The sequence below is a fragment of the Taudactylus pleione genome, unplaced genomic scaffold (assembly GCF_031769625.1).
Source record: "Taudactylus pleione unplaced genomic scaffold, aTauple2 ptg000611l, whole genome shotgun sequence".
NCBI classification, from domain to species: Eukaryota; Metazoa; Chordata; class Amphibia; order Anura; family Myobatrachidae; genus Taudactylus; species Taudactylus pleione.
This window is the reverse complement of record NW_028285013.1, coordinates 3,217,342-3,241,041: the sequence shown is the minus strand read 5'-3', so window position 1 is coordinate 3,241,041 and position 23,700 is coordinate 3,217,342. Positions and strand designations below refer to the sequence as shown.

Here is a 23,700-nt window from a genome sequence, read left to right as displayed (position 1 = left end):
ATAGTGAGCTGCCTGTGCATTACAAGGACAGAGTGACAGACAGTATAATGCAGGAATCGGAGGTCAGATAGAGAGCTGCCTGTGCACTACATGGACAGAGAGACAGACAGTATAATGCAGGAATCGGAGGTCAGATAGAGAGCTGCCTGTGCACTACACGGACAGAGTGACAGACAGTATAATGCAGGAATCGGAGGTCAGATAGAGAGCTGCCTGTGCACTACACGGACAGAGTGACTGACAGTATAATGCAGGAATCGGAGGTCAGATAGAGAGCTGCCTGTGCATTACACGGACAGAGTGACAGACAGTATAATGCAGGAATCGGAGGTCAGATAGAGAGCTGCCTGTGCACTACACGGACAGAGTGACAGACAGTATAATGCAGGAATCGGAGGTCAGATAGAGAGCTGCCTGTGCACTACATGGACAGAGTGACAGACAGTATAATGCAGGAATCGGAGGTCAGATAGAGAGCTGCCTGTGCACTACACGGACAGAGTGACAGACAGTATAATGCAGGAATCGGAGGTCAGATAGAGAGCTGCCTGTGCACTACATGGACAGAGTGACAGACAGTATAATGCAGGAATCGGAGGTCAGATAGAGAGCTGCCTGTGCATTACACGGACAGAGTGACAAACAGTATAATGCAGGAATCGGAGGTCAGATAGAGAGCTGCCTGTGCACTACATGGACAGAGTGACAGACAGTATAATGCAGGAATCGGAGGTCAGATAGAGAGCTGCCTGTGCATTACACGGACAGAGTGACAAACAGTATAATGCAAGATGCCTCTCAATTACAGGAAATCTGCAGCCTACAGTAGCTGAACCTGTATAATGTGAGTCCATAAAGAGGGACCTTATGGGAACGACTTAGTGTCGTCACCCGGGGGGCTGCATATATTCATAAAGATAAATTATACCAAACACAATGCAGGAAATCTGAATGGGTGATCACACTGCACCATGATAACTGAGCTCAGACACACAGAGGCGTTTAAAACAGGAGGCTGCCGGAGTACATATTTCAGTGGGCCCCATCCCCTCTAGAATAATGGTGCTGACACGTATGCCGGAGTCTTCTGCGCATGCGCCATATTATTTCCACAAAGATCCTCCGGTGTCTCAGACCGGTTTGTGTGCACCGCACACCCTGCATCCATTATAGATTCACCACCGCAAACACAGAGGTCACGTAGCACCGAGCTTCCTGCCACAGTGATCACACTGCACAATGATAACTGCCCCAGGACCCAGGGCTGCCATCAGAGATTGTGATGCCCCTAACCCTCTGTGTCCCCCAACCTCTCCCATACCACAAACAGACATCTGATACACATGTACACTCTGACACAGACAGACATAGATGGGAGCCTAAAGCTGGGTACACAATGGCCGATATATTGGCCGATCAATTCATTGGCAAATATATCGTGCCCCCATCGGCCAGTGTGTACAGACGATATGTCTGTGAACAACGACGTTTTACAGACATATCGCATTTGCTGTGCTGCACAGCCAATGAGCAGATATGTCTGCAGACATATCAATCCATCGGCAAGTGTGTACAGGGGCGCCAAGAAGAGCAGCCCGAGCAGTCTCCTATGCCAAAGGTGGGGAGCGATCACACTGATCGCGCCCCCCATTGGCTGTGCGCCGGGCTGAGGGGCACACAGCGCCCCCCCCTCCCCAGCGCCGAGTTGGAAATGTTTTTTTTTTCCAAAGGGGGATGTGGCCATGCCTTCCGCAATTAGGCCATGCCCCCTATCCGACCCCAGTCCGGCCCGACCCGCTGCAGCATGCAGATGATGGTCGTTCAGTGTGTATGAACGACCATCATCTGCAGATATATCGCTATAGTGTGTACCCACCTAGAATAGCATCCAGTATGCTGGAATATGGCTGTCAGTACCCGCCTGTGGAATATACACTGAGTGGATAAATTATTATAACCACCAGGTTAGTACTTTGCTGGGCCACCTTTTGCCCTTAATATGGTTTGAATTCTTCAATCCACGGATTCTACTTAGTGCACACGCCAGGCTGTTTTAGCAGGGCGCCATGCCCTGCCCGATTTTTAAAGGGCAAAATGCACCCTGCCCCTTTTACCGGCACAATGCTAAAACAGCCTGGCCGCTGCCACTCCTCCGCCGAGTGCATGCGCACGGCATCTATTCACATTAAGGAACAGCTGCGAGGAAGCTCAGCACCGCCGTAGGTACTGGGCACTCCCCTATTAGTGACACGCCCCCAAAAGTGACGTTGAAGGAGCCACACCGCCTCGAACAGTGACATCTGTGGGGCCACGCCCACTTCAATGGCCGGCCGCTCCCCCTTTTTGGCGCGCTAGTGCCCCCAGTTGATCCTATCGGGAACACTACTACTACCTGTCAGTATGTTTTGTGGGGAATATTAGCCCAGATGCAATGAACTGGATCTTCAGAAAGTTGCCTCCACCAGCCTGAAGAGTCGTGCTGATGTGAGAAAGATACATGATTCTCCATATCCTCACCTTGCCATCTGCAGGGTGTAATAGAAAATGCGATTCCTCAGACCACATGACCCGTTTCCAATCATTTACTGTCCAATTCCTGTGGAGGCGTTTCACCTTGTTTGCAGCAGATAGCAATGGCGTTACGGACAGCCCTTCTGCTACTGTAGCCCATACAATGTAATGTGCGGAGTACTGTTTATTGAGAGGCCGTGCAAAATTGTTTCCAGATTCAGATTATCAGTAATTTGAGGCACTGTTGTCCGTCTGTGGAATTGAACGAGTCTGCCCATGCTCCGTTCCGCTCCAGCATCCCGTAGCTGTTTACGACCACAGGCCTTGTGCTCAGACCCAATACTTTGGCTGCTGGTCCACTCAGTGTACACTTTACCAACTGCCACCCTCAAACAATTCACCACTGCAGCCATTTTGCTGAAGCTCGCACCGCTGCTGCGAGCGCCAACAATCATTCCGCGTTCAAAGTACAGCAGAACACAATGTTTACCCATTATTTCATGGCTAATAGACTTCATTAGTCTCTGCATACCGTCACCTTTCCGTTCTTATACAGAGTCAGACATTTTACGCCAGCTTTATCTGTGGAATAGCGACTGTGCATAAAATTGCCCGGTGGTCATAATAATTATTGGCCGCTCAGTGTAAGTAGAATTCCAGGCTTGTTCTTTCTGCTGAGGGTCTTTGCTATATTGAGAAATCAGTGTCAGATAAGTTAAGGCTCATACACACTAGACGATATGTGTATGAGCCGACCTCGTCAGCGATGAACTCGGTGGGTCAATCCCGTCGATAATTCCCCCCCCCCCCCCCGGTGCACAGCACTCGCCCAGCCCCCCCTCCACACCCCCAGTGCACAACAACTGGTGCCCTCCCTCCAGCAGCAGCTGGCAGCCCTCCCTTCCACCCTCTCACAGCAGCCAGTGCCCCTTCCTCCCTCCCAAATCAGCAGGCGGCCCCCTTCCTCCCTCCTCCCCGCAGGACCCCAGCACACAGCTGATTACCTCTCCATCCACTGCAAGGCAGCGGGAGCAGCCGCCCTCCCACCCAGGCAAACAACACGCCGGGCTGGGAAGGGAGGATGCTGTTGCTGCCGGCCAGGGATCCTAGAAGGGAGCCAGGTCTCAATGTGCTGGGAATGCTAACATACGGCACATGCCCGCCATTACACAAAAAAATAAAACTTCCATTCGTCAGCGCTGTTTGGAGAGAAGAAACATCGCTGTCAGGATGTTTAGCACTACCGCTCGCTGGTGAGCAAACCATTGATAAATACAAGTTAAAAAAAAAAAAAAGCCGTGGCGAGCGGTAACGCAAAATAACTTAGCAGGACAAACTAGTTAGTAAATGGAGCCTCAAAAATACACTGAGAAGTATGGAAATAACTTGGAGACAATCTGATGGAACAATGTAAGTGGTGAGTGAAAGAGAAAACTCTCAGGTCGGGATGTACTAAGGTTGCGGTGACCATTCCGCCAGTCACCGCAACCTTACTAATCGCATATGTACTAAAATATGCGATTAGTATCGCAAAGGACAGCTCTTGCGATTAGAGCTGCCCTTTGCGAACCAGCTGACGCCGGGTGACGGGGTCTCCATGTGACCCTGCCCCCTCCGAGCCCCAGGAGCTTCCTGCTGGTCACAGGTGCAGGAAGCCCCGGGCTCCTCCTCCTCCTCTCTGCACCCGGAGGAAGATTAGGAGGAGGCGGAGGACCAAGGAGGAGCACGGGCTGGCAACCATGGAGAGCGTGGGGCCAGCGCTGGGCGACGGCGAAGCGTCAGGAGCAGGGTGCGGTAAGAAGCCCATAGGCTTCTATAGGGTAACGCCAGGTTTTTCTGGTGTTACCCTCTGCACCGATAAAAGTGCGGTCGGGGCTTAGTACATACGGAAATGCAGTAAAAACCCTGAAAACAGGGTTTTTACCGCATTTTTCCTTTAGTACATCCCGGCCTCAGCGAAGTGTTGAATGGGATCACCAGTAATGGGCCTCCTGACAGCCTGGGCACTTTACTATACCTTACTATAACCCATATTGGCGGTCCTGCTCAGACACAGCAAGGACCATTAAGGGGACAACCATTTCCAAGGAAAAGGGGATTTATCAAATCTTGGAGAGAGATAGAGTGGAGAAGTTGCCCATAGCAACCGAAGAGCTTATAACTGCCAGTTTACAGACTGTGCTAGAAAAATTAAGGCTAGAAGCTGACTGGTTGCTATGAGCAACTTCTCCACTTTATCTCTTTCCAAGATTAAAAATTTCCCCCTTTGGGATTTATCAAAGGTGGGAGATAGATAAAGTACCAACCAATCAGCTCCTAGCTGTCATTTTTCAAACACAGCCTGTAAAGCGACAGTTAGGAGCTGATTGGTTAGTACATTATCTTTCTCCCCTTTATCACTTTTCAAGGCTTGGTACATCTCCCCCCCCTGCCTGAAAAATGGAAGCTATGAGCTGATTGGTTGGTACTTTATCTCTCCCCTCTTTCTCTCCAAGCTTTGATAAATCTCCCCCTTTATCTAAACCTAGGACTATCCCTGGAAATTAGTGCAAGCTGCCAACAGTGCACCAGACTTTCCTACTTTTATCCCCTCCAGCGGAGTTCCCAGTGGGGAGATGTAGGCGGCCACTGTCTGGGGGCGAGGTAAATCGTGCCAGTATGGCCCTCCACCCGCAATGATTTGCTGTATGACGTAGAGGTCACAGAATCATGATGATACAATTTACTGAGCATTATGTCATCACGCCCCCATTAGGATGCTGGAGGGTGACCTGCTAGCCCAGAGTCTGTGGGAATTACCCAAAATTCACAGTTTCCCAGACATTCCTTACAGGAGGAGGCCCTGTCACACAAAATCAACTGACTGGTAATAGATAAAAGTTGAGCTGTAGGTGTAGCTAATATTTATTTAGTCATAAAGGTAATACCTGTACTAAAAAGAACTAAACTGCGTTTGATGATATAGAGGGTAACACAATAAAAGTAAAAAATATAATGCAAAATATAAAACCCAGAAGGAAAGAATGATACAGTTCCCTGTGACACACACGCGGAATAGAGTACATATACCTGGTGCACCTAAAACTTTTAGAAGTTCCTGAAAAGAGTTGGGTGCAATGATATGAACTAATGGCGTGAAAGCTACTAAGAGGGGAACTATAGAAAAATCGTACGTTTTGCGAACGGATCTTGCGTTTTTTGCGCTGCACATGCCCTGTAGATGGACACGAATTGCACTGAGGATCTGCAGCCGAATCCGAGTCCTATGTATCTCAGCCACATGCCCACTTGCAGCTGAATGGGTGTAAGGGAATTCGCACGTAGGTTGTGTTCCAAGGGAGGCGCAGTCGCAGAGAGGTGAGTAACTCTGATCACTGACAAATATGCACTTTTATTTTCGTGCATTCAATGCAGCCGCATCTGCTGGCAACTCGCACGCCTCTTTGAATCAGGCCATAGATGTCAAGTACTATCCTGTATAAATAGCATTTACGCAAACATGTCTGTGAAATAATACGAACAAAATGTACTTATAATACTCTATAGACTAAAGGAGATTCAGGGCCTCATTCAGAGGCGGTCGGAGGATGCAAGCCTCAGAAACTGGGCGGCCGCTTGCATCCTGACCTGCCGCCTCTGTTTCGGTCGTTAGGCTGTGGGTTAACACCCACAGCTCTAACGACCGCTAGGGTGATGGTCGCGATGGTCATTGACCATCGCGACCATCGGGGCTTACGACGAGACCCTAGGGTAGGGTCTCACTTGTCGTAAGCCCCGGAGAGCTTCTGGCTCTGTCAGAGCCGGAAGCTCTCCACTGACATCACTAGTGATGTCAGTAGGGCCTCCCCCAAACGGCAGGCGTTCCCATGGGAACGCCTCCGTTTGGGCTGCCACCCCCCCCGGCCCGCCTTCCAAACGGGGCGAGCTGTCAATCAACATCAACAGCTCGCCCCCTTTGGAAAGAGACCCGCTACGACCGGCGCTGTCGGTCGTAGTGGGTCTCACGCATGCGCACGAAGGAGCCGGCTCCCTCGTGCGCATGCGCACTAGACAAACATCGAGGCGGCCGTGCGGTCGTAGACCGTATGGCCGCCTCTGAATACAGCCCTTAGTACTGAACGGAATTGCGAAGCTGCGCGCAGGCATATACTGTAGTGTAGTGCACGCAGGCAGCTTTGCAATTCCGTCCTTGTAAACATGCGTATGACACCCCCTTACTGCATCTGCAATCCCAGCACTGCCACCGAGGTCACAGGCTGGGATAACCATCGCTACCATCGGTACAATACTGAATAAGCCCCTTAGAGATGAGAAGTGTGTAATGATCAGTGCTGTTTATTCAGTAGAACAATAACACATTTGCTATCAGAGGAACAAGATCTATAAGATAGTGGATCTACTAGTGAACTCAGGTACCTCCGGCTATGCGTAGGGAGTAAGAGACAAAAACACTACTTACATATTCCTTAATATCTTTGGACTTCACAGCTTTGTAGGAATAATACGCAGGATAGAGCGTGCCAAATATCAGCCTGGAAAAGAGAGAGAGACAATTATAGGCAAGAATGTTCACTATGATATTGCAGGGAGTGTTCCCTGTTCAGAGACGGGTTCCATACAAAAGGTCGACAAGGATTTGGTCGACACCAGAAGGTCGACAGCAAATAAGTTTGACAGGTACAAAAGAACGACAGGTTAAAAAGGTCGACATGGAAATGGTCGACACACAATATTGTTTTTAAGGTTAGGGACTTTCCGGAGGGTTAGGCATTAGGAAGGACGGTTAGGTGCTTACCTCCTCGGTTAGAGTTAGGCACTAGGAGGGACAGTTAGGGTTAGGCAGTGACCCCGACGGTTAAGAGTTAGGTACTAGGAGGGACAGTTAGGGTTAGGTACTAGGAGGGACAGTTAGGGTTAGGCAGTTACCCCGACGATTAAGAGTTAGGCACTAGGAGGGACAGTTAGGGTTAGGTACTAGGAGGGACAGTTAGAGTTAGGCAGTTACCCCGACGGTTAGAATTAGGCACTAGGAAGGACAGTTATGGTTAGGCAGTTACCCCGACGGTTAGAGTTAGGCACTAGGAGGGACAGTTAGAGTTAGGCAGTTACCCCGACGGTTACGAGTTAGGTACTAGGAGGGACAGTTAGGGTTAGGTACTAGGAGGGACAGTTAGGGTTAGGCAGTTACCCCGACGGTTAAGAGTTAGGTACTAGGAGGGACAGTTAGGGTTAGGTACTAGGAGGGACAGTTAGGGTTAGGCAGTTACCCCGACGGTTAGAGTTAGGCACTAGGAGGGACAGTTAGGGTTCGGCAGTTACCCCGACGTTTAGGGTTAGGCACTAGGAGGGACGTTTAGGGTTAGGCAGTTACCCCGACGGTTAGGAGCTAGGAGGAACAGTTACGGTTAGGCACTTTCCCCGACGGTTAGGGTTAGGCACCAAGGGAAGAGTTAGGGTGAAGATTAAAGTTGAAAAAACAAACAAACAAACATGTGTCGACTATATCTGTGACGACTTTTTGAACCTGTCGGCCTTCTGTACTGTCTAACTTTTTTCCATGTTGACCTTTTGGTGTCGACCTAATTAATGTCAACCTTTTTATTGTCGATCTTTTGTACCCAACCCTACAGAGACATATCAGGCTGGCCGGCATCAGAAATTATCTGTATTATTATCCTATGCAAGTTTCCAAATCGCAGCATAGGTCTTTGCGTAATTTCAAGGGCAAACAGGAAGGCTATTCATACACATGGTCAGGAAATTATAGGCATGGGTGTTCACTATGATATTGCAGGGAGTGTTCCCTGTTCAGAGACGGGTTCCATACAAAAGGTCGACAATGATTTGGTCGATACCAGAAGATCGACATGGCAAAAGGTCGACAACAAATAAGTTTGGCAGGTACAAAAGGTCGACATGGAAATGGTCGACACATACCATTGTCTTTAGGGACTTCCCGGAGGGTTAGAGTTAGGAACTAGGAGGAACAGTTACGGTTAGGCACTTTACCCGAAGGTTAGGGTTAGGGTGAAGATTAGAGTTGGAAAAAACAAACAAACTTGTGTCGACCATTTCTGTGTCAACCTTTTGAACCTGTCAACCTTCTGTACTGTCTAACTTTTTTCCATGTTGACCTTTTGGTGTCGACCAAATTAGTGTCAACCTTATTATTATCAATCTTTTGTACCCAACCCTGCAAATACATATTAGGCTGGCCGGCATCAGAAATTATCTGTATTATTATTATTATTATCCTATGCGAGTTTCCAAATCGCAGCATAGGTCTTTGCGTAATTTCAAGGCAAACGGGAAGACTATTCATACACAGGGTCACTAAGAAATATCGCTATAATCAGGATGCACATATTGTATCAACAGAATGTTCAGAGTAAGTGTCATATACAACAAAAATGCGTCACAATAGGGGATCTGTGAAAGAGGCCACTTCAGGACAACTTAAAGCCAGACCATCATCATCGCAGAGTGGACGCAGGTAATTTATAGGCAGGACCAATATTCATGAGAGTATAATCACCAGGAGCCAGGAACGTCACTAATACGCTTTTCTCCAAACTAAATAGGGTTGTGTGAAAATCAGTTTGTGTGCGAGGTGTCATTTCCATGTGCTGTTACATTGCTAATAGTACTAAAATGCCTCATAGTGCCAAGAATAGACAGAGATCAGCAATTTTCATGAAAATACACAAAAATGTTAAAAGTAGTGATGTCATTATTAACATTATGTGCTATTCAAGATTATCCCTTTCACTGTAGATGCATCGAGGGGCTCAATCTATAAGAAAACAACAACTGACCTTCTACCCATGGCTGTAACTAGGGTGGTGAGACGTGCCCGGCCGGCACAGGACACCGCGGGGCGGTGGGCACTGTTTGGGCCTGTCAATTTTCGCTGTAAAATCAGTCTCACTTGTAGCTTCCTCTTCTTTTATCTCTGGCATCTCCTTGTCGCTCCTATCTACCCTGGTTGACAACCCCTCCATCTGACCACCTCCCCAAGCACCTTCAGTCACATCCTGTTTTATTTAACACACACATTACAAAATACTGTCATACCCAGGACTCAAACCTGTCACAAATCCTGCTGCAGCTTCCCAGCACTCTCCTACATCAAGAGCTGGTGAGTTATACTGCATAGTTACTGTGTATCATCACTGCAGCCATTGGATTCACACTGTATTTGGCAGTGACACCTGGATAACAGTAGTACAAGGGGATCGGTACCCCTTCATCATCGTACCAGACAAATCAGATATGACATGGCCCTTCCCCCATGAGGCCACGCCCCTTTTTCAGGAGCGTGTCTTGTGTCCCTATTTGAAATATAGGAGGAGGGGGGGGGCTATGCTCTTTTACGCCAAGGACACCAAAAAGGCTAGCTACGGCTTTGCTTCTCCCCATCGGCACTGATTGACGGTGGGGGGGTCGCGGCTATTGCTGGAGGTGGTCCCGGGTAATTCATGTACCGTGACTAATGATGTCACTTTTAAAAGTGCAAACGTCTGCTAAGTAATGCCAGGAATATGTGGGGTGGGGGCTGTAAGCCTCTTATCTCCCTCGTCCTGGCACCTTGAGAGATGGGGGGCACCCTCATTTGAAAGAGACAAGTCCTCTCCTTTAGGGCTTGAATCAGAGGTGGGCGCAGAGTCGATGGCGAACATTTTCAGTCTGCACAAGCGTCAGAGCCGCGTTGTGCATGCCCCCCCGATGGCTATTGCTCTAAGACGCAGGACAAATTGGGAAGAGGAGCTGGGGATTGCAGTGGGCGTTTCTGGGAGGTAACATGGGGGTAGCTAGCCAGACGCAGTTGCACCGACACAGGCGGCCATGTTTGGACAGAAATTCTGCGCCTCCACAGGGCTGGTACAATCTCCGATGGTGTGACTGTTGGTGCGTCTTAATACGCGCAACAACGGATTAGCGTCACAACCGGTGGGTGCGGCGCTGAATCAGGCGACCATTCTGATCTGCAGGCTATAAGCCGTACATTACAGGACAATCATGGGAGTCTCCCCCATCCTGGCTTCCATTATTTGAGGGGCACTCACGTTTGCAAGAGGTGAAAATGAGGAGACCCCCAATAGATATTTTCGTTGCCTGTGGACACCCATTTATCTGAAGCCGGGGACTATGACCCATTGCGGGCGCCCCCATTAAATATACGTAAAAAGAAGGAAACGTGGGCATCCTTTAACCACTTAGCTGGCGTGGTCGCATGTGATGTGGCCAAAGCCAGAAGTGCTTCTTCACCTGGCAAGGTCGCATCACATGTGACTACACCAGTCGCTCTGTCTCCCGGGCATTGCAGAGGAGATGTGTTCTGCACAAGTGCAGGACGGATCTCCTCCTCCTGCTTCAGCCCCCCGCAAGTCATGCAGCGGTCTGTGACCACCGACAACACTGCAGGGATTGCGCCCCAGAATGCCGTGCGAATCATAGTTCCCTTCCGAGCAGAAATCTGCTGATCTCTGCGATCAAAATCGATTAATAACGACCTTTAGTAAATATACCCTGGAATCATTTCTCTACCTGTAATACGTCAGCACCCAAACATCTCTTTTACACAATTGCGTTTCTGTTTCCCAGACATTTTTTTTTACCAGGCAGAAAATGGCTTTTACTAAACATTTATGTGGGAATAACGCAAATTATTTACTATTTTCAGATATGTCCTAAATTGGGAATCCGTCCACAGGGCCGGATTCAGCTAGTGCACTGCTGATCGCATCTTCCCGATGTTTGGGAATGGGTCCTGCTAACTCACTCGCAGACTGTTAGCAGACTGTCAGTGATTGACAGTCTGCTGCCATATGTGGGCGGGGAGGGGACAGTGATGCCCTCCGTGTCCTGAAACGGAGATGTGTCGCCACCGTTGCGGGGGAGGGAAGACCCAAATCTCCGTCAGCCGATTTCTTGGCCTCTTCCTCTAAACTGCGGCGGCCGGCTGCGGGACCCCATGGGTCACCGCAGCCAGCCGATGTCACGCAGATTATCCGATGCTGCGTTGAACGGATAAGTAATGCACAGGGTTGCTATTGCAAAGCTGCCTGCATGCATACATCATATATCTATAGCCTGCATGTATACATCATATCTCTATAGCCTGCGTGCATACATCCTATATCTATAGCCTGCATGCATACATCATATATCTGTAGCCTGCATGTATACATCATATCTCTATAGCCTGCGTGCATACATCATATATCTATAGCCTGCATGCATACATCATATATCTATAGCCTGCATGTATACATCATATCTCTATAGCCTGCGTGCATACATCCTATATCTATAGCCTGCATGCATACATCATATATCTATAGCCTGCATGCATACATCATATATCTATAGCCTGCATGTATAAATCATATATCAATAGCCTGCATGTATACATCATATATCTATAGCCTGTGTGCATACATCCTATATCTATAGCCTGCATGCAGCTTTGCAATTCCGACCTTTGCAGAATCAGGCCCACAGACTGAAAATCACAGAACAAATGTGCAATTATTTAACTGCGTGTTAAGCTGGGTACGCACTTGCCGATGGACAGATATATCTGCAGCACAGCCGATGCGATATGTCGTCGTTCACAGACATATCTCTGGTACACACTGGCCGACGGGGGCACCCCATATACTGGCCGATCAATTGATCGCCCAATATATCTGTCAGTGTGTACCCAGCTGAAGTTATATGACAGAAGCTCCATATCTCTAGTTTCCTGTACTGGATTTCCTCTGATAAAGGCTTCCTAGGATCCTGTGTGTCTGCCAGACAAGAGAGGCTTCTGTAAATCATTCCTAGAACAAAGAAGGACCCTGAGCCAATGTGATAAGTAACTTGTAAGATTGTAACAACAAAGAGAAACCTGAATAAGCAGAATGACGTTTCTATATTTACCCCACTTCCAGTATCTCAGCAGCTAATTTATATTTCATGTACAGGAGCGTTAGTCTGCTGCATAATTAAACAGCGAAGGGAAACAGTACTAGATAAAGGGGTCATTTAGAGTAGGCTGTAAGGGCCGTTTTTAAGCGCTGTGCTTGTGTGTGAAAAATGTGTATCTCTGCGTCTCAATGACACTGGTTGTGCATCCATGGCTTGCGCCTTATGTCTGGGGAGGTGGAACAGGGGAGGGAAAGGTGCGTTATAACGTAGGCCAAGTAAAGAATGCATATCCACATAACAGACAGATGCAGCTGCGACCATGCTGCTACTTAGTCCTTCCCTAAATATACATTTGTGCGTCCGATGTTGCAAGAACTGAGACGCCTACTATCATCATCCCTATACGCTGAAATACCGCTTGTCTGTGTCTCTGTACACAACCACTATCCGCGACACTCTCATAACACGCCCGTAAGAGGGACTATCACTCTGTGCGTCCGCTAAGCCACCTCCCTGTCACCGCCCAATACACTGTCAAAACATTCCTAAGACCGTGCGTCTCCTGTATGCCTCAAACGTAACTCTGTGCGCAAAAGAAATTCACTGCACTGTGTCCGACATTGCCGCTGCGTCCGACTTAGAATCACTCCCAATATCACAAAACACACCTATCTACAAGTGCCTGCATACTCAAGCAGTTTACAGCTGCCAGGACTGCTGGGACCAGTAGTGCCTGCCATATAAAACAGTTCAAGTTTTATAGATATCCATGGCTGAGCACAGGTGGTTAAATCAAATTGACTCAGGCACTAATTAAGTCACCTGTGCTCAGCAATGGATATCTGTAATAACCTGAACTTTTTGGGGAGCCTTGAGGACTGCGTTTGAGAACCTCTGATCTACAGTATGTAACATTTACATTCCTCTCACCAAATATAGTTATACATGACAGGTATGGTATCCTTTTTAGCCTGTTAGAATATTGACGAATCTGTCTCCTTTCTGGAATTGGCACTTGGCTGCAGTAATAGGTGATAGATTAAAATGAAAGAACTAAAAAAAAAAAAAAAAGATAATTTTTGGGACAAAAAGTGGCATGTAATGTGAATGTAACTCCGAGCGCCTGCTGCGAACAGAAGTCTAATGGAATACAAGCGGAATGCGAACGGAACGTGAATGTATGCGAGTTCTGAGTCTTACGCATCAGGCCCAATGAGTATATGGGGTGCTATAAAAGCCGGCGTTAGCAAAACAAATACCGCTTCCACAACACAAATGATCATTATATGATCACACCGTAATCCTAAGTGCTCTACTGTGAGCTTGTGCAAAGGGACCTCGCTTACAATCTAATTTCCCTACTGCAGGCATCCACGTACCACGGTCAGTTTATTCTGAGGACAATTAAGCTACCAGCAGGTACAACGGAAGGGAATCAGAGCACGAAGAGAAAACAGATATGAACATGTGGGGTGGGGGATTTACAGAACAGATAGCAGCACACTGGTTGGAATCGGACCTAATACTGGTCATACACTAGTGCGATTCGGGCAGATTGCCCGATTTTAGACACGTTGTACAATGAATTGTGTCAAAATTGTGTTGTATTTAGGTAGGATCCGATCCGATGCACGCTCCCGACCGCTCTTAAAAGGTATCGTATGATCAAATGCGCAGCCCATATCATCTATCGTAATCGTATGCAGATCGTGCCGTGAATTTGTGCATGCGATGCATCGTGCGTCCGACCGGCGTCATTTCAGTGACATTTTGAAGAATGATGATCAGTTTTTCAGCAGGCATCGTATCGTTCAATCGTATGTACATCGTGTGTCCAAAGTGCGGTCGGGATTGCCAAGGAGCTGCCGGGGACTTCAAGGGAAATCATAAGATGAATCTCATCTGATGCTGCTCGTACTAGTGTATGGCCAGCATAAGACCCCAGGGCTGTGATGCAGCGATGTTAAGTTACATAAAGGCCCAAGTACAGGGAAACAAGGAATTTATAGCAGTGATCCCTAAATTGTCACATGTCATCTGCAAATGAATGACAAAGATCATAGGAAGTAATAGTGATGTGTTACTCACTCGACGTCCCCCACAGCTATTATCAGCAGACAGGGCAGAGCCACTGACTTGGAAACACAGGCCCTCATTCAGAGCCACTCGCTAGCGGCAGTACGCTCGTTCCGAGCGATGTTCGCACATCTGCGCATGCGTACGGTTTTTAGTACGCATGCGCGAACCAGTCAGTGCGGCCGAAAATCGTTGGTACGCAATATAGCGAGGGCCTGCTATTTTGAGTGACAGAATGAGGCGTATGTGGGTGGTAACAGGGGAAGGTGCTTGAAAACGGGGAGTGGAGATCCGAACGCAGGTGTGCTTAAAGGTCAAAACGGGCGTTTTAAGGGAGTGCATAATTAATATAGCAGCGTCATTGACCACGTCACTTGGTTTTTTTTAACTCAGAACTGCTCGCAAAATAGCGGTTGAAAACACCAACCACAAGAATAGCGAGCAGTTCATACGCTGTACGATGTACTCGATTAATCTAATAAATAGCGGACATGACGTATGGTGCGAGCGGCCAGGGGGCGTTTTTATCAAAAAAACGAGCGTATGTTTTGCTCGCTCGTTCAGACTTAGAGGTGGGAACAGACTGCAATTTGCGAACGGATCATTTGAATAGCCACCCCTTGTTTTTGAACGAACGACCACAAATAGCGAACGGCTCTGAATCAGGCCCACAGCTTTCACATCTCCGCACACATGCACTTACATAACACATCTAAACAACTGCTGTTCAGTCGTCGCCGACTGTGATACACTGAAATTTGCATAAATGCGTTATCGATGCTCCTGCCGATGCCTTGTAGTCATCGAGGCCGGACACACAATGCTCTGTGAATTCATCACTATGAGTCACAATTACAGGAAGATCACACATCCTACAGGCACTTGATTCTATTTGGATTCTAGTAAGGAATGGCTGAGAGCTAGCAATTTCACTAGGCCGCCGGGAGAGTACAGGAGGGGACCCACGCTGGCAACTGGCCACTCACAACAATAGGGGCTCCCAGGTCTGTCATGGCAGCTATCTCAGATATCTGTAAAATGATATAGAGCCATATGACCGGGTATGTGTCATCTGTCAGCATGCATTTGCTGTATCACTGTTGGGAATACACAGCATATACTGGTAAAGGAACAGAAGGGAGCTATTAATGGGCAGAAAAAAAAATCAATATCTCCCACACAAAGCTAGTGACAAGAAAGGTGACAGGATCATACAGTCCCCTGTGGTATGTAGGTGCCTGGGTGGGGACTGAGGCATTGTGCATGTGAGGTGGGGGTCACGTTAAGCAATGCCCTATATATGTATGTGACAATGGCACCATGCACCATGGTAGCTGTGCATGGTTTGGGGGCATTATGTGGCATCACAGCAGCATGTGTCTGGAATTCATCAGTCTATTTTGCTGTTACAAGAGCCAAAATCTTGGTTATCTCTCAGTCTCAGCTACAGGAGGCTATTTTGATGAAGTCATGCGCGTCAAGTGCCAGTGTTCTCGCAACATGAACATATTTAACCCCTTTGCTGCTGAGCATAATTTGCCAATATTGGGATGGCCACATCCCAACAACAAAATGAGTCATTATTTACGCAGCACCCATAGAAATTATACCTTGCTTTTCACAATACTTTGCATTTCCTGAGAATAGCTTTTTTTTTTGCCTCACAAACCGTTTTACCCAAAATGGCCGAAGAAAGTGCTTTCTTTTTTATTTTAATTTTTTTTATTGAGATTGCAAGAAAGTGAGCTCAAAGCAAATGTGTGTTTTTTTTCTTTCTAACCACCATCAAGAAATACCCTGTGATAATGCATTTTTATTTTTAGTCTGAGTTAAATGCATAAAATGTGTAGGAAAAATATGGTAGCCCAACAAGACAAATCATTGCAAATATGGACAACCAACAGCATGAAATGAGAGGACACGTGTTTATTGATGCCAGGATGGGAGAGATCTGGGCATCAGAACCCTCGCATCCTAACGCTCTCTGTAGATTAGGGTGCTGTTTTCTTGTGATCACCAGGATTTAGGTACTAAGGGCCTGATTCAGAGCCGGACGCTATTTGCGGACGGTCGTTCTGAAAAAGGGGCTGGCTATTTAAATTGAGCGCTCGCTCTTTGCGGTCTGTTGACGCCTCTATGTTTGAACGAGCAAACTAAACATGCGCTCGCTATTTTGTAAAGACACCCCCTGGCCGCTCCCATCATACGTCATCTCCGCTATTTATTAGATTAATCGAGTACATCGAAAGGCGTATGAACTGCTCGCTACTCTTGTGGTAGCATTTTCCTACCGCAATCATGCGAGAAGTTCAGGCTAAAAGACAACCAAGTGACGTGGCCGATGACGCTGCTTTGTTAATTATGCACACCCTTAAAACGCCCATTTTGACCGTTTGGCACGCCTGCGTTCGGATCTCCACTCCCCGTTTTCAAGCACCTTTCCCAGTTATCACCCACAAACGCCTCATCCTGTCACTCAAATTAGCAGGCATTCGCTATTTTGCGAGCACACGATTTCCGACTGCACTGACTGGTTGGCGCATGTGCATTACAACCCATACGCTTGCGCAGATGTGCGAACATCGCTCGGAGCGAACGAGCGGCCGCTTACAAGTGGCTCTGAATCAGGCCCTAAGACACGAGCGGTGTGAAGGATCATTTCAGCGATCTTGGCTGCATATTTAAAGCAGCAGTTGTATAAAAGTGCAAAAATATATGTTGTGTTTCACCTTGGAGGGGTGGGGCGTAATGATGTCAACACATTCCAGGAACGATGACATCATCAAGGCTCACCCCCTCTGCAGCCAAGTGATGGCAGCTATAGGGGGGAGGGCTTTTAGGTATTTGAATCCCTGCAGTGCTTTGGACGAGTCCCACTCATCCTTAGCAGCGAAAGTCTCTTGTGTACATAAACAAATGACAAAAAATTTAAACTTTAGCTAAATGTGTTTTTTTTGCGTAAATATGCCCACTGCTGACTTCTCTGATCCGCTGCCTGCATCTGAAAATGCAGCATTGTATCAACATCATGAGTGTCAGACCTGTGATTTACCTTCAGGTTATTCAGGATGTCCGGTAAAACTACGCTGCCATGGCCAGTGAAACTGCGCCCGAGGATGCAGCCACTGGCTTCGGCACACCCAGGAAATGCAGCCAACACGCCCCGGTTTTGGAACACTCCCTGTCGCCGCCCCGAAACGACTGCAGCCCGGAGCCGCAGCACCATCCCAAGACATGTGCACTGCAGTTCCGGCGCATGCACAGTGGCAAAAACATTGGTCAATTACGACCGAATTGGGACTTCGTAAGGGGCTGTCAGACCCATTTATCGGACACTCATCGGACACAAGCAGTTAAACAAATGTTTTCCATTGCCTGGTAATCTGACTGCATGGCTTGCTAATCAACCCTCGGTGGACATCGAAACATTTATGAGACTATGACCTCATTAAAGCATTTCCCTTTGAGATCCTAGCTCCATGCGCTCTAAGCATCCTACAACACGGATGGATCGCTGATATCTCCACTTTAATTACACAACATTTGATTCTGTTAAAGCTATTATACACTGAATACTATAAAACTGGTGCCGCTAATATCACACGGATGATGGATGGCATAGTTATGAACATTACTATACCGGTGAAAGTCATTCAGGAGGTTCTGCCAGGAACTGCGCTCCGTATACAGATGCTGGAGGGCGACTGTTCATTTTTATTTGTGTTGTTCAAAACCCTTTAATTTATCAGTTTTTTCCTTTATCTAATACAGAATGGGCGATGTAATACAAATGGGCAGGGATTCATTATTCAGGTCTACCGTATCAGTTTACAAACAAAACGAGGGGGCAAAATCAGCAAACGTGCTATAATTACTATACATTGGCACATTATGAAATGAACAAAAGAACACAGTAGCATTTACCCTTTGCTGCCCTCCACGTTCCCCATCTGTCCTTCCTTTATATGTACAATTCCTCTTTTGTCCTAAGACCCAATCTGTTTCTCATACTGTTTCTCTGATGGAGTTATTGTATACATACTGTATGTGCCCTCATACACGAGATGCCTGGTGCGAATGAGCTGCTACGTCCCGTGTGACTCTTCTAGCTCCGGGCGTCTTTCTCTGATCTTTTTCGCTCTAAAATGCATCTTAGTCTAGGACGGTATGCAGACAGGAAGCCGGCGGACCTAATCCCGACAGCCGACTTCCCGACTGCTTAATCCCGGCGAGGGTTAAATGACAGGCGTCTAAATCTAGACGCCTGTCATTTTACCAATGCCGGGAGAGGGGGATGGTTAGGTTTAGGGTTCCCGGGGGGGGACTTAGGGTTAGGCACCCCCCGGAAGGTTAGGGTTAGGCTAGGGGAAGGGGGGGTTAGGGTTAGGCACCCCCGGGGGGGATTTAGGGTTAGGCACCCCCCCGGCGGGGACTTACGTTTAGGAGGCGGGGAAGGGGGGGTTAGGTTTAGGCACTTAGAGGGGGATTAGGGTTAGGCACTGGGGGGGAAGGTTAGGGTTAGGCACCCCTAAGGGAGGGTTAGGGGGTAGAAATAGGTTAGTATATACTTACCTTTGACGATCGGGATTTCCTCCTCTGCCGGGATGCCGCTGTCGGGTTCCAACCGCTGGGCAGGGGTCCGGCAGTAAATAATACCGATTCCGTCTAGGACGTACCAGTAAACAGCACTCATTAGATATGCGACAATTGTATATCTGTGTGCGACAGTCTGTATACGAAGCACAACGGAACATGGCGTGGAAAAAATCTGCGGCCGCTTCATTGTAGCACTTCTTATACAGATTCACACTCAGTCGCACACAGATATACAAGTGTCGCACATCACATTAATCACCACCCGATGCATTCCAGTCACATCACATTGCAACTAAGACGCGTTTTCGTGCAAATATGGGGCTTGGCGCTAGCAGTGTCACACGGGAGGGGCTGTTTGGCACGACTGCAGCAACAGTATATGAGATCACATCTGTAGCTCTCTATGGGCCGTATTCAATTAGCGGTGAAAAGCCGTTATCGGCGATAATTTATCGCCGATGACATCATTTTCGCCGTTTTGACTTTACCCCATATTCAATTTCAAAGACTTTTCGCAGGTGCGAAAAGTCTTTGTCAAAAACTGGGGATAACTTTTCACCTGTTATTAGGTGGCGATAAAAAGTGCAGCATTGGTGTTTTGAGGTACAAAGTAAAAAAAAGTACCCTGCACCCCTTGCAATGTCCCCTAAAGGAATTCTGTGTAAAAAAAAAATTAAAAGTTCAACAGGATACCCCAAAAAATTTACTTTTGTTTTGGGGGTGAAATAAAAAAGATTGGGGGACAAATGTATAAACTAGCGAAATAGAGTAAGGGGTAGTCCCCAAGTATGTGGCTTTTTAGAATGCGGTTGGTTGCGGCAGGTGGATTTTTAAAAGTTCACTTTAGGGACTTAAAAATATGCTTGCACCCATTTTCATGTACCCCAAATTTGATGGGACTAGTTATTTTTCAAAATTTTTTTTTGCTAAATGCTGTTCTTCACCACTTTGTTAAAGACGCATTAAAGCACCTGCAGAGACCGTTTAAAAACACTAAATACCTTTAGCAGGGCTTTTCCGGGGTACCCATAGTGCATGTTAGTGCATCTTTTGGGGGGTGACAGGCTGATTTCCCCAAAAAGTGACAGGACTTTTCGCTACTTACCTTTCTGACGGGTCCCGTTTTCACCGATTCCTAATTGAACACGGGGATAGGCGGGCACGCGCCCGATACTTTATCCCCAAGAAAACCTGCGATGACGGCGAAAAGTCTGGCCTCTGACTTTTCACCTCTAATTGAATATGGCTCTATTGTAACGTAACTAAAGTGGAATGGGGACCTCAGTATTACCCTGCATGTACTCTGTGATGTTAAGTGTGTTCTCAGACGTAGCTGAGCAGGAACATATTGGCCTGGAATGGTCAGAATGGTTCCGCACACATGATCATGATCTGATCAGAACCATACAGATAATTTTTGGGTCATGACAAAAAATTGGGTCAGCAGATGACCAGGGATGTACTAAACAGAAAAGTGCTGTTTTCGGGGGTTTTACCACATTCACCATATGTACCAAGCACCGGAAAGCATCGCTGCGTCCTGGTGGGTAACACCATCTTCAGGTGGGGTTACCCATCAGAATCTTAAGGGCTTCTTTTTGGGACGCTCCCCCTGAGAGGGATACAATCGGATTCCTCCCATCTCCCCCCCGCAGCGCGCATCCTTCTGGGCAACGCGGATGCAATGATTAGTACATCCTGCCCCCTGTGAGGGCGTCATCTGCCCGTCCAGTGAACTGTGGGCCTGATTCAGAGACGGACGCTCTGAAAGAGCGCTCGCTCTGGATCAGGGCTTTTTATTTTATTTTTTTGTGCGGCCTCCTGGCAGCTCGCTTAGTTGTGGGTGACCACCCACAGTTATTGCGAGCGGCCAGGATGATGGACCTGGGAGCTCTCCCACTGACATCACTGGTGATGTCAGTGGGGCCGCCCACAAACGGCAGGCATTCGCTTGGGAACGCCTCCGTTTGTGAAGCCACCCCCCCACCATGCCTACAAAACGGGCGAGATGTCGATCAACATCGACAGCCGCCCCTTTTGTAGTGAGCCACGGAGCGAGAGATTTTGGTATATATGATTTAATGAAAGATTCAAACGATTTATATGAATTTGTCTTCTGGCTACAATGCCAAATGAATGTAAGATTTAAAGGCCGTTGTATAGCTATGATACAAGGGCTGTTTGAGCTATGGACCCAATTCATGTTTGTACACAAATACTGATGTTTATACAGGTTGAGCGATTATTAGGCATTACGCATGCGTGTAAGCCGCACCACGCACGTGCAGCCAATGTATTGCAATTAAGTTCGCACCAAGGATTAATTCGCAAAGTGAGTGACAAGTAGTCAGCATTTGGGAGAGGTAACGGAGGGTGGCTAGAGAAACGCAGGTGTGTCAGGACCATTTAAACACTGTTTCCTGGGCATTAATTAGCCCCTGCGTCCTTGCTCGCAGCAGGAGAGCGATCTGCGTGTCTAGAGACCAGCTGTGCCTGCGACAGGTTAGACCTACTCAGCCTGATCTGCGTTCGATGTTTCCGGTTATGTGAGTGAGCGGCGGATGTGAGATGCTGTCAGTGGGCGTCTCTATGCACTAGATGGCAGGGGGAGTCATTAGCATATTTTTGCAATTGCTATCCGTGAGAGATCGCAACTGCGAGTGCATCTGCGTACAAGCATGAATCAGGCCCTTTATAGGTAAATCACATTTACACAATATCACACAAACTACTAAACGAGCCAAAACAAAATCTTTATAGAACATCTCGTAAGTGAAATAAAAGAGGTGAAATTCCCTGTATAATTTCGATGTTTCCTGCCAAGTTATCCTAATACCCAATGTAGATATGAGTTACTGTAGGTAGGTGTTCAAGTTAGAGAGGAACATTATTGGAAAGAGGAAGGGATGTGTTCAATTTGCTCCAAAATGTGAGATTTTATGGATGTGTAAATTGGCTACTAGGAAATCCATTGCTTTATATTCGGTAATTTATATACCCAGTTTTGTAGATTAATTAGACTATTTTTATCGTAATGATATTTACTGGCCTCAAAATTATATTTTACAGTATATTATTTTTATTGTATGTAAAAAAGCTTTGCATTTATTTTCATTCCAAATATGCATTCATATAGTGACTCTTCAGCTCATCATACAACGGTGCAACCCAGTGATGCGGTAAGCGTTGTAACGGTACATGCGTGCGCCTTACATACTACACAATTCGCCGTACGACGACGCGATATATCATAACATGCTGCCTGTAACTACACCACATCGTCCCATCTGACGGGCAGCACAACAGATGGGGCGATTAAATGAATGACGGCCGTGAATGACGTATCGGACATACATACTATTTGATGTACGTTATATTAGTGAGTGTGTGTATATATATATATATATATATATATATATATATATATACTGTAAATACACATCTGTTTGACAGTATTTCTTCTTTTCTGCTGTAATGTTGTTTCAATCTACGTTGTCTATCTGATGTAATAATGATACTATTTCTAAAAGAAGAATTGTCTATTCAATGTATTGTCTTTGCTTTTATTAGTATTTATTATTAGTATTTATGCTTTTGATATATCAGAGGGGCAAGTTAGCCACCGGTAGAAGTGAAACGCGCGAGATGTTCCGTTTTCCTCCACTCCGTGCCCTATGACACGACACTACTTTGGTTCCTTATTTATTCTGCGTACAAAGCTTATTTACATGTGTGTGTTGCAAGAAAAAAACGCTATAATAATCCGACATGGAGCTGCGGCAGCCGTCTCACCACGCAGATATCTGCACAGTCAGGGTTATCACTGCCAAGTTCTCCCTAATGAAAAGGGAGATGGGAGATGGTCTTGTGTATCACAGTGAGAATCCCTGGACAGGTGATGAACGCAGGGCATGGGAGGTGAGAACTCCTGCCAGACAAGAACCCGCATGCTCTGTACACGGCAAATGTCCCAACTAAAGGGAGGATTGGGTGTCATTGCCTGAACCCTTTACAAGTGCTCAGCGTCTATTGGGGAACAGCACTTGCCTCAGTGTTATCTGATCTATAGAAGTGGCTCTAAAGTATATTAAATGAAAAGCAAATTGGTCCTAGCACCTGTGGAGCGGAGAGAGGATTATACTCAGCGTCTGCTTGAGATGTAAATTATCACCTCGTTGTGGCAAAATCCAAATTGATGTCTATCTACAGACGAAGTCCAACAGTTTTTACGGGTGTGGTATATTACGGAGCTGTTAAAAATGTCAATATTCAGCAGGACAACACGGAAGTATAGCGTTCCAGCTAGGCTGTTTCAGCGGAGCTCCGCGTCCTGCCCGTTTTTAAAATGTGCCCTGCCCTTATGGAGGCACCTGCGGAGCCCTACCTCCCACTGTGCTGCTACGCCTCTACCCTCTGTACCCGGCTGCAGTAGTGTCCCGTGGGGGAAAGGGGTAGTTGGGGGTCACTGAGCAGAGGGTGTATAAATGACGTACAGTGATGGAAAAGGGAGGGGGGCTGTGTCACGAAGACTCGGATAATATTTTATAATAAAGTAAATTATATTGATTCATTAAAGGATTGTGACCTGGCAGGACCCCCTTT

General features: G+C 47.1%; 1 protein-coding gene across 3 annotated transcripts in view; it reads right to left on the bottom strand.

The window, feature by feature from the left end:
- REEP1 (receptor accessory protein 1) overlaps positions 1-23,700 on the bottom strand; it is a 115,958-nt gene that overhangs the window by 67,114 nt on the left and 25,144 nt on the right. For all 3 annotated transcript variants that reach the window (XM_088454274.1, XM_088454275.1, XM_088454276.1), the window contains exon 2: positions 6,971-7,043. In XM_088454274.1, the coding sequence (XP_088310400.1) occupies positions 6,971-7,043 (73 nt within the window). The remainder of the gene's footprint in view (positions 1-6,970; positions 7,044-23,700) is intronic.